At 39.5% G+C, this 15,886-nt stretch overlaps 1 protein-coding gene across 5 annotated transcripts in view; it reads left to right on the plus strand.

Moving 5' to 3' along the window:
* The window catches only part of DOCK4 (dedicator of cytokinesis 4), a 365,221-nt gene that overhangs the window by 221,071 nt on the left and 128,264 nt on the right, over positions 1–15,886 (plus strand). For all 5 annotated transcript variants that reach the window (XM_058655014.1, XM_058655015.1, XM_058655017.1 and 2 more), the window contains exon 13: positions 4,051–4,176. In XM_058655014.1, the coding sequence (XP_058510997.1) occupies positions 4,051–4,176 (126 nt within the window). The remainder of the gene's footprint in view (positions 1–4,050; positions 4,177–15,886) is intronic.

A 15,886-nucleotide genomic window follows, 5' to 3' on the forward strand; every position in this document is an offset into this window, starting at 1 on the left:
TATAGATGTGTGTCTGGCTTTTTAGGTTATCAGTTCCTTAGGAAAAGGAATCCCGTTACATGCATCATTATGTCCCACCTCCTCCTCCTCCTCAAGTGCTAAGATGACTGCTTCCCTAAGAGGGTAGCACTGATAAAATTTTAGAAGTTGCCTTACCCCTAGAGATAGGCAGAAATGCCAGAAAGTGTAGTTAGATAAAAAGGAACAGAGTGGGAAGAAAAAGACTGTTTTGCCAACCATACTTTTTATCATAAAGCACTCTACCGGAAAGGATGGGCTGATTCTCAACTTGTTAGAATGGGCAAATATTTGCCTTTTCCCTTCCAGCTTTATTAAGGTTTGATTTCTACATGAAAAATGTGTGTGTATATGTTCATGATATGTAATATTACGTTTTGATATTGTAAACATTATAGAATGATTCAGTACTAATTATGACTGATGTAGTTGATGTTATTAATCACTAATAATCATTATATTATCTCACATACTGTTTGCATTCAAATACGTAAAGTCTGTTCTCAGCCATTTTCTGTTATGCAAAAATAGTATTATTATGGTCATCATGCTACACACTAGATCTCCATTTTTCAGTTGTCTCTCCTCTAACCAACTGTGACCTTTTGATAGAATTTCCCCCTGTGAACTCCTGCCAAGCCACTGGCAACATTCGTTCCACTCTGCTTTTGTGAGTTAATTGTTAAAAGAAGGAATGTATAATATTTTCTAAGTCTGGTGTGGAGTGATGAGCTGCTTGGTCTTAATGTCTTTTTCTGCTGACTCATTTATTTTCCACCCACTTTATTGTGGCCATGACAATTAAGGATCGCTCTAAAAATAGCATCAGGAATTTCGGCAGTTGGGAAATAATGGAATTGCAATGGTTTTATGAGGATTGATCCCTGTGGAGTTGTCACCAATACATTTTGTGTTTTTTTCTTTGTCTATTGCAAGTACCACCTGCTGTTTGATGTTTTCTAGTGAAGTGTTTTACACACACACACACACACACACACACACAAATTTAGGCAGAACAAGTACATTGTGGTCAATCCCTTTTTAGCATTGACATTTCCAGTTTTTGATTATGAGTTCATTTTAGAGAAATTGGGTCACCTGCAAGTGGTAATACCCCTCTCCAACTTACTCTCACTTGGCTGGATAAGTGAAATAATTATATCTCGGACTTTATGTTTCTTTCAACTTTCAACTGACATGTCTATTGAAAATTTAGACGCATCTAACCCTGAAGTGTTTCCTTTTCTCTGCTATTTTGTGTGTTTATCCCCTCGCCTGCCTTGCCCTTCCTTTATCTGGTGGCATGCTCTCTCTGTGCCATCTCTCAAATGGATCCTGTCTGTATTTTCGCATTTGCTCCTCCCTGGCCATTGCTGACTGGAGAACGTGAGTGTAATCTCTTCATCATTACTTCCCTTGCACCAATATCTTTCTCAAAAACATATTTTTCTCCTTTTCCTTCTTGAATTTTTTTTTTCAGGATTGAATTTGTCTAACTGAATACTTTTCTTTTTTCATTATCTTAGCTTTCTCTCTGGTCAATTTTCCTCTCTCCAGTCCCTATCCTGAAGAACATGGTGACTTTGTTTTTATACTGCTGTTGAGGTTTCTTATTGTCTCCTTCCTTTATACAAGCTGCGTGATGCTGCTGGTGTCCTTGATCAAATTCTTTGATGAGAAGTGCCAGTAAAATAATTTTCTCTTGCAGAAATCGCAGGAGTTGAAGACCTTCGTTAACTCTTTCTTTACTGGAAGCATTGCATGTGTAAGACTGTAGGATCTGAACAGTGTTCTTCCAGTGGGACAGATTGATATGTTGCATGTCTGGTGCACTCTGATATTCCACAAATACCAGTTTTGTGATGCTAATGATGATGGTGGTGGAGTGGATGACTGTTTTGAAGTTGAAAGGAGAGAAGTGGAGGAGAGAGACACCAGTGACAAGCTGTGGGTGGTGGGAGAACGTGAGCGGAGAAAACATCACTGCCGCAACAGATGGTTGCGTGGTTGCATGTTGCATGAACGCATGTTCATTTGTCTGCATTTGGGGTTTTTTAAAGAGGAACCCAAAACACAAAAGCGTGCTGTAGCTGCGCTGTTATGGGCGCCCTCCTGTCTTGCAGACGAGTTATTCTCCCTTGCTTCATTCAGTGTTGCTGTGAGAAGATAGATACTCCTGTGTGGGACTGTTTTGCTGCTTTAAAATACCCAAAGGGAGCTTCTTGGGAAAGAAAATCTTTATTTTAGCTTATAGTTTGGAGGATAGAATTTAGGATTGGGCATCTGATAACGTAGGGTGGAGACATTATCACTCTATCCAGGAAGCATAGAGAACAGTGTGGCAGAACTTGAACTGGAAATGTCAATCCTCCAGAGAGCCACACTCCAAGGGCCCACTCCCAATCCAAAGACAGACCAGACCCACCTCTGACACACCATAATTAAGCGAAGTTTCCACCATGAAAACAAAACATCTGCTTGAGTTCTGGGGAGACAAGTTCTGCTGAACGCACAGCACTCTTCCAGTGCATTACCTCTTTCAGTCAACGCAAAATTCATGGACTGAACATGAAGAGTTAGATAAGGTTTAATTGGGTGAAAAGGGGAGACAGAATTAAAGCCCTGAATATCGACTGTAGTTAACAATTCTTTGAGACAAACTTTCTGCTAGATACATATGCTGAAAAGTGTGAAGGTAAAATCAGTTAGCTGTGCCCAGTCCTCCTTTTGATTTTTTTTATTGCCCCCCCTTGAAATACAGGAAGATCAACAAAACACTTTTGTTGTTATTGTTTGTTTGTTTGAATTTTGGAGAGTAAGAGGAAGATCCTGGTCTAGTCAGATGTGTGACCAGTAAGTTTTACATTTCTTTTTCATTGAAGCATGGTTGTTGTCATTCCTGCGTGCTTATTTTCAGATAGCATTGTAATACTATTAGTTATTAATAGGAGTGATCACATAAATATAATGTGTAGTCTGAGCAACTTTGGGGTCTACATTTATTATCTGATGATTTTTAAGCTGATTTTAGATAATGATGACTAAACTTTTTAAAAGAAGTAATCCTGTCAGTTTCCCTTTCTGTCATTAAATAAGGGACTTTTTGGTCTAGTTGTGTAAGAATAGAAAAAGAGGAAGAAGGAATTTTAAATGCTGAAAGCAAAATAGCATCCTTGAACTATACATGCAAACACCTGAAAATATATGGCATTAATTTTCTTTTTGTACTTCCTACCTGAAAATTGATAAGACAATATATGCAAGTGTCATGCATCATGGCTGTACCTTTTTGTGATAATATCACTATAATTGGAGTAAAAAATAAAACCAGACAGTTTTACAACTTTACTGACTAAATTCCCAATTATGTGTATCCTGCATCTGACTAAATTATCCCAGTAGGAAATAATGCCATTGTGAGTTTCTACTATATATAGTATCAATAGTATAATCTTTGTTTCATTGTAATTAGCTTTATTGCTTACATTTCAACAAAACTTTCATCACTGTCCTTTTCATCCTGGAGTTGCTATTCATCTTCAAAATTATGCTTTTGCTTCTGATATTTGATAATTATTTGTAGTTAGGCCTGTAGAGTTGAAAAAGGGAAATGGAATTAAATCAAAAATAATGGAAACTCCAATTTTGATAATATCTTCTTGGGCTAGGTAGCCATGATCTGTGCTGGAATGAGTATGGATCAGGGGTGTGCCCCAGGCCAAGGTAGGCTGTAGCAGGGGAGTAGGGGCTGGAGGCGCAACGTATTCTACTTAAGGTTCTAATTAAAATTTTCCCAGTAGGTTTAAATCTCCTTTTAGGTGGGAAAATCAGATATTAATCATGGAAAAAATATTATTTGGAGGTTATTGCTATAAATTCTACTTGTTTTTCACAGTTAGCTCTTAGTTTAAGCAGTGATATCACAAGTTTAAGCTTTTCAAAATCAGCTATGTAAACATAATCAAAAATGAAGTAAACTTATTAAAAAATGGTTCTTGTGTTTTTAACTGGAGTATTGTGTGTTTTATTTAGGTCTAGCAGTTTCACTGCAGCTGTTGCATGGAGACATTGAACAAATCAGAAGAGAATATTCATCTGTGTTTTCTCATGGAGTGTCCATTACAAGGAAGTTGGGCTTTTCTAACATTATTATGCCTGGTAAGTGATTTGGAAATGAGATTGTATTGTCCCTTTGTGACATCTGATAAAATTTTCACATTGTCTGCTCAGAAGAATGGACCGTGCTGAAAAACGAAGTGTGTGATGAAGAAGCAAATTTTTTGAGGTGTCTGTTATTATTATATTAAAATGGGAAACTTTGGGGGACCAAGTTTGTATTTCGTCGTGGTCATGATTAAAAGGAAAACTATTACATCCAAAAGTAGCTTGCCTCGTGGTGGAAAATGTTGGTGAAACTGCTTCAAGGTTTTGATAAGAATAGTACATGAGCAGCACTTAGCCCTTCTTAGAGGGTTTTTCCATCGTGGGTGCATACTTATACATGTAAATAAGCACTCAGGTCTTTCTATACCTTTTCCAGATCTATTTGGATATGTGATTCATGTCTAAATTAGCACCCAGAAGAGACTTCCACAAAATGCTTGTTTTTCAAAGTCAAAAAAGTGGAGGTTTAATACTCTGTAAAATAAATTCCAAGTGTATTAAAACTAAGGCAGTTTTGGAATGAGTCAGTCCTAATGCCTCAAGCAAAGTAAGCATTGGAAAACTTACCCCATATACTCATACGGAAATGAATTTTACGAGTGTTTCATTTATATATTAAATATAATAATGAACTCAACATAAAAGCCCCCTTTTCCCCCTGATGCTTGCTTTTAATAATGAAAGATAGAATAGACGTGTACGTAAACTATATGTGTTCATGGATGATTAACAATCGGATGACAAAGGGCTTGGGGAATGTATAAATTAGTCGTGGTGGTGAGATTAAAAATTTAAGAAGAAATTAGATGAGAAGGTAGGATGAGGATAAAGACCTAAAGGAAGAGGAAGCTGTCCAGACAGTATCCCAGAGGCAAGGAGGGCATGGGTCCTGAAGCAGTAAAATTCTTGGCATGTGTGAGGAGCTACAAGAAGGCCAACTGGAGCAGAATGGGAGACACAGGGAGAAGTGGAGAGAAAATCACGAGGGACCTCGTGGATCACACTAAGCACCTTGGCTTCTCTTCAAATTGAAAGAGGAAAGCACAGGAAGGTTTTGCACTGAGGTTTGACCCGCTAATTAACTTGGTCACCGGATGACTGTGCAGTTGGAGCTAAACAGGGAGACCAGCGTGGAGACTTCTTTTTTAACTAATCAGAGTAAAGCATGACTCATTATAGGAGCGAGGTGTTACTAGTGGCGGTATGAGAATAAGATTTATTCAAGCCCACAGGAGGGTTACAGTGTACATGAAAAGCAACTGTTGACAAAGAAGTTAAAGAGTAGTGAGAGGATCAGAGGAGAGGTGGAATGCCCCTAATGAAGATTGCCCTTAAGAGATGACACCTTGGGCCCAGCGTGGGGCCTAGCAGCTGAAAGTCCTTGCATTGCACACACCAGGATCCCATATGGTCACCAGTTCTAATTCTGGCAGCCCTGCTCCCCATCCAGCTCCCTGCTTGCGGCCTGGGAAAGCAGTCCAGGATGGCCCAAAGCCTTGGGACCCTGCACCCGCGTGGGAGACTTGGAAAAGGCTCTGGGCTCCTGCCTTTGGATCTGCTCAGCTGCAGCCATTGTGGTCACTTTGGGGAGTGAACTCAGTGGAGGGAAAATCTTCCTCTCTGTCTCTCCTCTTCTCTGTATATCTGACTTTCCAATGAAAATAAATCTTTAAAAAAAAATCCTAACCAAGGAAAGATCCGTAACATATTCTCTTATGTTTACTTTCAGGCATTTTATAATTTTAGCCCCATCATTGACCCTGATTCTTGGCTCACATTCCCCCGGGCTAATTCTATGCTCCACCACTCTGCTAACAGGCACCTGCTTCAAAGTTCAAACATTACACAGTCATAGCTGACAGAGATCGACTTGCAAGGTTCAAAAGAAATGTATAAATTGAAGCTATTTTTTAGTTTGCAGTATTCTGTATATTTCATCGAAGAATGGCCTTCTTAAAACATCTGGTTTTAAAAACTAAAAACTGACAGCTACAAAAATTTCTAATTACACTTGAGTAATGAACCAAAGGTGCTGGCATTCCAGAAATATCACTGTCCCTGGGAACAGAGAGCTATGGCCAGCTGAGAGGATCTTCACCAAGCTCTGCCTTTACCTCTGTCCAAGTATGTCCTTGTAGGTCTCAATCTACCCTGCCCTTTCTCTTTACTTTTCTGTCTTGATCTTTATCTTGTTCTTCAGATTTTTCTTTCCATCTTTTGGCCTTCTAATCCTACCTCCCAGTAGAATCTAATAATGCAGATCATTGTGGAGTATACTTAAATTATATATATATATATATATATATATATATATATATATATATATATATATATAGCGAGAGCTTATTGTTTTACAAAGAATGCATTCCTATTAGTTTCTGAATTATGTTTGGTTTGCTGTAGACACAAAGAGCTTCCCCAGTTTGTCTCCCTCTTAGAAGATGACAAATAACAGAATAAGCAGTAGTATTTCTCAGTGGTTCAATGCTCCAGCCACCACAACCAAGAAAGGAGATGAAACAGAGTCCAAGCAATACTGGCATATATGTTGACAGTATTTTTAAAAATTTATTTATTTTTATTGGAAAGTCAGATATACAGAGAGGAGGAGAGACAGAGAGGAAGATCTTCTGTCCATTCCCGAAGTGACTGCAATGGCTAGTGCTGCGCCGATCCAAAGCCAGGAGCCTGGAGCCTCTTCTGGTTCTCCCACCTGGGTGCAGGATCCAAAGGCTTTGGGCTATCCTTCACTGCTTTCCCAGGCTACAGGCAGGGAAGCTGGATGGGAAGTGGGGCTGTCAGGATTAGAACCAGCACTCATATGGGATCCTGGCGTGTTCAAGGTGAGGACTTTAGCTGCTAGGCTCCCACTGCACCAGGCCCGACAGCATTTTTTTTTTAAGTGAGTTTCTCTAGACCATGGTTTCAGTGTCATCTGTAAAAACAAGCCAAAACTTGACAAGGGTCCTGGCCTAGCTCTGAGACCTCAACTGTAGGCTTACTATAAATAAGATCAGGAATGACCAGCTTTGCCCATCGCGCCATGTTGTGATCTCTCAATTGAGATTCATTCATGCAGGGAAGGTGCAGAGAACAGCCTGGAAGTTTCCTGAGATGACCTGACCTAGCTTCATGACCTCATCTGTCCTAGTGTCTCAGGCTGCCGTTGCTGAAAATGACTGTTTATACCAGTGTTTACTTGGTGGCATGTGATTCTGTGGCTCTTGCAGCCGTTCATTATTTCCTTGAGTTGCTATAAATAACTGGCATTTCCTCTTCTGCAAGAAAAGGAAGAAAAAAATTCATCCTACTGGGAAACAAATTGATGGACAAATCTAATAGAAAAAACATTCTAGGGGTGAATGCATCCAGCTGTGTTAGCATTCCTCAGCTTGGTTTCTGGGCAGTGTCATTGAGAAATGGAAAAACATAGAGCAAGATGACACTGCCTGGTTAAATAATTGTCTGGGATGTGCTGTACTGAAGCCTCTTTTGTCTGACTTAGATGATGGAAGTGAACTATCTGTCTCTCTCCAGCACCACTTGTAAGAGCAGTGTTCACCTGTCCAGGGAAGCAGTGCTCCCAGATACAAGTGTGCTGCATTTGGGACTTGGCAAAAAAATTTTTTTAAGCATTTGCCCACTTGCTGTCTCCCTCTCTCTCTTCTTCATCTCCTTAATCTTGCTAATTAGATGTTATAAGCAGGAAGGTCTTTATTTAAACAGCTGAAAACAATTTTTAAAAATTATTTAAGTTTTTAAACCGAGAAGCAGTTACTTTCTATTCATTTGTTATTGTAGACTTTGTCATTTAATTCTTATCATTGAGCTAAATTCTTCAAAGTGAAATGTGTGAGCAATTCTGATTCTGATGTTACGCAGTCTGCACGCATGATTTTTTGGGAAGGTTTGTTTGTTTTCTGGACTTGTCCTTCATAGTTAGTTCTCCTCTTTAGTGTTCTCATAGAGGGCACGGCGGGTGCAACTTGTATTTATGCTGTAAGGGACAGCTTCACTAACATCCCTTGCTTGCCTAATACAGACACTAACACACACAACATCCTTTATGAGGCTCTCAGGATGTAATCTATGCCCAACTCTTTTTGAAATGGAAAAACAAAGCAAAACAAATACACAGAACCAGAAACTGTGCCCTTGATCTTGCAAACTGGGTACCTCGCTATGAAAAAATGTTCTTTTACAAGCCATCATGAAGTCATCTGAATGCTTCCCTGTGCTAAGGGTCTGTCATTTAAGCTTTACTTTTTAGGATTTCTCACTTGATCTTAGCCAAAAAAGCTGAGAAGTGATATTTCTTAGAATATCTGATTTCTAACCCAGAAAAATAATTTCCAGAGAAGCCAGTCCCTGCAACTTACAAGCCAAGTAACTTAGAAGGGAGTTCCATTGTCTGGTCTTTGAGCCCATGAAGGGAGAGCAGCAGACAAATTGATGCTGTCCAGTAGAAGTATAACATAAATTAACATTTAATCTTCAGTTTTTTAAGAGCCCCTGTGAAAAATAGGAAAACAGTGGTGAAATTAACTTTCACAATGTTTTTTAATCCAATGCATCCAGTATATCATTAATTCAGTAAGTATCCCGTATTTTTTTAAAATGAGTTATTATACACTCTAGTTTTCAGTCTCAGCCTCAGAGAGCTGGTGAACAATCTATGTTTACAGCATATCTGCACAGCTCAATCAAATTTTAAGCCCTCACTTGCCACATGCAGAAGCCGTTACGGTATTGGACAGCCTGGCTCTAAATGTCTTAACAGACTGGGAAGCAAAGCAAGGACCGTTGCTAAGTATCACAAAACTCGAAGTTTCCATCCACATTCTAAAGCAGAGCTGGCTGATGGATCAGGATTATCATGAAGCATCTGACTGCATGCCTAGCTCCCAACTTCCAATCTTGCTGTTAACATTCTGATTCTTTCTAGGCAAAATGTCCTTCCCCTGCCTCCTGCTATCCTCGCTTCATCTTGTGCACCTGCGTCCCGTTCCTCTGGAGACGTGTCCCCACGTCTCACTGGGTTAGCCTGTCACTGTTTGTTAGGGAACCCACAACTGATGCCTTCCAGTGCATTTACTTTCAGTAGACCTTTGAAGCCTCTGACTCTAAAAATAATTAAAAATGATGGAGGGTTAGGAGCAGGGAAAATAAGAGATTTGAAAGCCAATTCTGATACTGATTTTAGTATTTATTTTGTGAGTCTTGTTTACACCAGATTCCTTTTGCCTCTCTAATATTTAGCACCTAAGCTCAGAGAAGTCAAATTTCAATTTGATAAAATTGACTAGATGATGATTTACAGGACTGGGATAAGAATGATATAGACAAGTTTGCTTTACATTGTAAGTAAGTGAAGTATTTTGTTTTTAAAACATGCATGTTATTCTGTATCACTTACTGCCGCAGAAATTCCATCAACAGATGGAACTGAGTGGTAGATAATCTTTATTTTGGAGAAAATACATCCAAGCCAGCAAGATACGATTTGATCTTCCTTAAAAATATATCCTGGGAATCAGCATTGCGGGGTGTCAGATTAAGCAACTGCTTGTAATGCTGGAATCCAGTATCAGAGCCTCAGTTCAAGTCTTCGCTCTGCTTCTGTCTCTACTTTCTGCTAATGCAACTTAGGGATCCACAATGATTATAAAAGTGCCTGGGCGCCCACCACCTGCGTAGGACACCAGTGGGATTCCAGGTCCCTGCCTTTAGCCTGGCCTAGTGTGGAATACTGTAGGCATTTTGGAAATGAACCAGCAGACAAAAAGATATGTCTCTCCATCTCTATATCTCTGTTCCACCTTTTCCAAGGAGATGAAAATAAATAAACATTTTATTTAATAAAATAGTACGAGAAGGAACAGAAAAACAGTAGATTTGGCTGAGTTTTACTGAAGTGTGCTGGCTTCAGTCTGCTTTTACCTGTGACTGTTGTCCCGCCTTTCCCCTTCCTGAAAATGTCACGAAGTGAGAGAAGCTTGAGTGCAGAAGCCATGCTCTGTTAGTTTCCTATGGGGTGGCTTCAGATGACAGCTGTGGTCATCAACTGACAAGCCTCAGCAGGCTGAGATGAAGATGTCTGTACGACTGGTCCTGCCCTGACAGCTCAGGGAGAATCTCTTCCGTCACCTTTGGCAGCAGTGGAGGCTACCTAGCCTCCTCGGCTCATGGTCCCACATCATTGCAATTTCTGCTTCCCTCGTCACATCCCCGTCTATCTCTGACCCTTATATTTCAGTCACCTGATATTCCGAAAGAACTTCTATACCTCAAAATTTCATTTAATATTTCTACAAAGTCCTTGGCTGCCATGTAAGGTTACAGTCATAGATAGAAAAAAGTACATATTCATAGTTACCTGTGCATCTTTGAGGAGAGGGTATCAATATTTTGACTACCATGTAATGAAGGATAGTTAAACCTAGTCCTGTGTCCACTTTGTGAATTTCTTCCACAAGTGATGGTTTTCTGGCTCATATTTTAACAGCTGCAGTCACCAAGAACTCGGCCTCTTCCCTCGTAGACTTCTCTTCTCTCTGCCTTTATCCATTAGATTTTTCTTGCCTAGAACTCAATATTTTAAAATTCAGTTAATTCTCTTGTCTTCCTCATTCTTCCCTTGAAGGGTTTCAAGACTTTTCTCCATAATGCTTATGAGTTTGTGTCTTTGTTAGATCTGTAACTTGACCTGTAGAACTGAAGCCAATATTTCAAAATTGATAGGACCAATTCAGAATAGCAGAAGACTAGTACTTGCTCAAGTCTCTTCTGGTGATGAAGGCTGAATTGTACTAGCATAAAAGGTCCCCATTCTCATTCTGTTCATCTGTAGTTTTCGTGAATAAAGTGCGATTACTGATAGTGTGTTGGACACATTTCTTCGTCTTTACACATTAGATTCCTTGTTTGTAAAATGGAAATGATTGTGCCTTACAAAATAAAAGCGATAATTGAATGGGATGCTCTGCTTCTAGCTCTTTACAAAGTACTTAACATAGCAGGATTTGCAACAAACCCTGCTAGTTCTGTCAGTATTTCCTAAGATTGCTAGTGTCACCATTAGACATGTATGTTCCCCAAATATTATGTCTTTCATGTGTTTTGTTTTATAACTAAATGCCTGGAACCCTTATTTTCTTCTAGTTTGATAAATCCTCACAAATAACCAGGGCACTTTAGGTCCTGGATTAGCCCTTTTGACATTGACAGGGGTTTCTATGGTGTGGTAATCCTGCGTTTTGTGACTTCATCCCAGGCATATATAGAACAGAATTGAGGAACCAGGTTTTTTGCTGTGGATGTAACCCTTTTCCCCATTTAGGCTATGTCACTCATGGACCCACTTAACGGCAGTCACTCATCTCTTTGGGAGTTTATGCCCATTGTGGTTAGCTTGTCTTTATCTTGTCTTCATTGGTGTTTGGAGAAGCCTTCACATACATAAAGGCTCCCCAGTCTGTGGGCCTGCTAGAGGAAGTGTCATGCACATAAGATTCACAGAGTAGCAAGTCTGAGAGGTGTGAAGTGTTAATAAACATTATCAGGAGGATAAATTTTCACCCTGGTACTGGGATTTCATTCTATACTCACTTGATGGTTTCTGTCTTAATTACCCAGGATGCTTTCTTAACACCAGTTGGGTTTATTAATTCTCTCCAGAGCAGACCTCAAGTGTATTGATTTTAATTAGCACTTGTTTCAACTTTCATCCTTCTGTGTAATTTGGCAAACTATGGCACCTTGCAGTATTGGAACATAGCTAGCTGCAAAATTCCTGGGGAGAGGCATATGTAGAATGTCATCCTGCAGAAATACTCTTCATTTGTGTCTTCTCTTCCCAAAGAAATCTTGTTAGTCTAACAGATTTGCAGAAGACAAAAGGGATTATAAGGATACTGATAACTACAGAAGAGAAAAGTAGGGCATATGTAATAAACAGTTTGAAATTGTGAGTGTTACATTCTAGAAATTTTTTGATACGTCATAAAAACAGCCTAACATAACACTCGTGTTGCTCCTCCCATTTCTCCCATCTCTGCTTCTCCCTGTAGCCCACTCCCATTTTAATTACAAAACAAGGAGGCCCAAGGGTTTCAGTTGCCATCAAGACTAACGTTGGACAGAGTAGCAGCAGAGAAAGACTAGGTCTCACATCTTATTCTTCCTTTTTGGATGTTGATCAGTCTGCACAACTATAACTGTAAATTTTTCTCAATTTAGGAGGCAAGGTAGTAGTGGCATGTACATTTTTGCATTTCCTTGATTGCTAGTGAAATTTTATGGCTTTTCACAAAGTTTGATATTTCTCTCAGTGTTGCTTATTTTAAAAAAATGGGTTGGTGGTGTTTTCATTTTCATTATTTATGTACTTATTCTGTGATTTATTTATTTGAGATGGAGGACAAAAGAATCCATATTTGAACCTAGAAAGTCCTGTGTAGGTCGTGGGTGTCTCAATCTGCTTCTTAACCCACAATCCAGATGCCCATTCCTTACGTCACCTGTTCCATGATGCCATAGTCTACAGGCATATTAGAATCTCTTTTGTAAAGCTAAGAGACACATGAGAAAATGCTGATTCTCCTCTATCAGGAAAGTTTAATTAAAACTATAATAAAATTTCCCCCAACTCCAGTGAGACTTGCCTACATACAAAAATCAACAAACAACAGCAGCTGGCCAAGATGTGGGGGAAAGGTACCATCAACCACTGTTGGGGGAATGTAAACTGGTACAAACACTATGGAAGTCAGTAAGGAGCATCCTCAGACAATTCAAAATAGATCCACTGTATGACCCAGCCATCCCACTCCTGGGAATATATCTAGATGAAATGAAATTTGCATTCAGGTGCCAGGAACAAAGGCTCTGTGACTAAATCCTCGCCTTGCATTAGCCAAAATTCCATGTGGGTGCGGTTTCATGTCACAGATGCTCGACTTCCCTTTCAGCTCCCTGTCTGTGGCCTGGGAAACCATTAGAGGATGACCTAAGGTCTTGGGACCCTGCACTTATGTGGGATACCAGGAAGAAACCCCTGGCTTCTGGTTTTGGATTGGATCAGCTCTGGCCACTTGGGGAGTGAACCAACAGGTGGAAGATCTTTCTCTCTGTATCTCCTTCTCTCTGTAAATCTGCTTTTTCAATAAAAATACGCAAATTTTAAAAAAGAAAAATTTGCACTCAGGAGTGCCACCTGCAGCCCCATTATTAAAGCAGCACAATTCACAATAGCTAGGACATGGAAACAAGTCAGATGCCTGTTAATAGAAGAATGGATAAGAAAACCATTACTTTATGGAATACTACTCAGACATAAAAGATAATGAAATCTTAACTGTTTGCAACAAAATGGTCCCAGCTGGAAACATTATGCTGAGCGAAGCTTGCTGGTTGCAAAAGGACAAATATCATATGTTCTGATATAAGAAAACTAATACATGAAGTACAATATATATTTGTATGTTCATATTTATGAAACTGTACAAAGGAGATTAGTGTGCTAGGAAGTAAAGGTACTGTACATTATATGCCTCCACTCCACAATAAAGGTAGGACTCACATGGATAATTTCTCATATCTTTGGATTATCATACTTACATATCATGATGCACTTAAATAGCAGAACAGTTATGCTTATAATGATCTAAGAAATATACTTTCCTGATAACATTGGGACAAATAGTGGCAGGAAAGGGAGGAAACAGAGGGGAGAATGAACCCCTGTGCCTATAAAACTACATAATGGAAAATAGCAAATTAATGTAAAAATCAGGTTATTTCTGTGTCAAGAGAGAGAGATACAGTCTCTTTTGTAAAGAAGAGGTGGAGGAACTCACCTGGGTTATGGGATAAACAGACTTTGGGGATTGATTTGAGAAGTTAATGCCTCTTTAACCAGTCTCTTTTGTGGAAACAAACCAGTGCTTATTCAGGTCTCTCATCTTCTTATGAAACTTCTCATTACCCTGTAGAAAATACAATCTTTTGTCCTTGGAACTTACCACCATTCAACATGGGGTGTGTGTGTGTACTTCTACCCCTTCTAGAATCTAGACTGTTTAGGGAAAGGATTTTTGCTTTGTTCGCTGCTGAATCCTCCAGGCATATAGTAGTGTCTGGCACATAGCAGGTGCTCAGGAAACAGTTGCCAAATGAATACATTCGAAAGGTGTCTGTGACATTGGTAGTGTACCCCTTGCCTTCCCCCCTTTGAGCATAGCCCACGGGCAGGGAATCACAGCATACTTTGTGATTCTCCCTCAGCTCTTCTCATCTTTACTGTGACTGTGGCTCTGCAGCACAGGAGAGATGAAAAACAGCCTCTCAAGAACCACTCTTTTTATTTTGCAAGTTGGTTAATCCCTTTCGTTTTGGACAAGGTCATGACTTATTAGAAATTCCTAAGGTAGAAGCCCTGAAACAGTACTCCTCAATAATCAGCATATGACTTATCATCTATTTATAAGCAAAATTAGTTATTGTCACCTAATTCCAAGAAGCAAAGAAACTTTGTTACTACCCAGCATTCTTTGCTCTCAAATACCTTGATCGAATGTCAGTTTCTTGATTGGCTAGATATATTAGCATGAAAGATGTTGTCAAAAATCTCCCAAGAAAATATTTGGCTTAGTTTTAAAGGTGCTGGTTGGGACACCCACATTACATGTAGGAATTCTCGCTTAAGACCTAGCTTTACTCCCCATCCCAGCTTCCTACTAATGTGTGTCATGGAAGACAGCAGTGATATTTCAAGTAATTATGTCCCTGCATCCATATGAGAAATCTGAATTGAGTTTTGGACTCCTGGCTTCAGCCTAGCCTATCTCCAGGCATTGCAGGCAGTTGGGGAGTGAACCAATGGATAAGAATTAACATACACACACAGAGTCACACATGTACACATTTGCACCACTCTCCCTGCCCCTAGAATCTTGAGCTAACGTGTGCACAGACTACTAGTGTACCAGAGCAATTTTTCAGTTGTTGGGATTGGTTCCTCCAAAGGGTAAAGGTTGAATCTGATCTTTATTTTATAATGGAATTGTTAGAGTAAATAACATCAAATGAGCATTTCTATGTGTGTGTAAGCGTGTGCGAGAGAGTATTTGCATGTCCATATAGTAAAAAGTATAGTACATAGCCAACCCTGCATATCCACAGGTTATAAATGTACAAATTCAGCTATCCATGGGTAAAAATATGTTGGGGGAGGGCATAATCCCCTAAATAATGTACTAGAGCAATTATCAGTCAATGTTAGTCATTTATAGGCTATTCAAAGTATGCAAGAAGATGTGTGTAGGTTGTACCACTTTGCTTGTGTAAAAGACCTCAGCATCCATGGTTTTGGTATGCACAGGTAGTCTGGAACCAGGCTCCCACAGATTCCGTGCGATCACACTGCGGAGTAATAAAAGGGGATGGGTTATGAAAAATCTGACATTGTCATAAAATTTGCTGGGCCATTCTCCAAAAATCAAATGCTAGCTAAAAAGAAAAGCTTTCAAAGGATATACATATAATTGTTAATATGTTGAAATAATGCTGCTGCTTTTCTCCTGGGTCTCTCAGTGTACTGCCTTCCTAAGTTGGATAGTGTGATTTGCATGTGTGCACCGGACATTCCTAAGGCAGCAACTCTTCTATCAGCTGTTTCCAATAATGCATGCTTTCTGTACTCAAT

This window comes from Ochotona princeps, chromosome 25 (assembly GCF_030435755.1).
Source record: "Ochotona princeps isolate mOchPri1 chromosome 25, mOchPri1.hap1, whole genome shotgun sequence".
Taxonomy (NCBI): Eukaryota; Metazoa; Chordata; class Mammalia; order Lagomorpha; family Ochotonidae; genus Ochotona; species Ochotona princeps.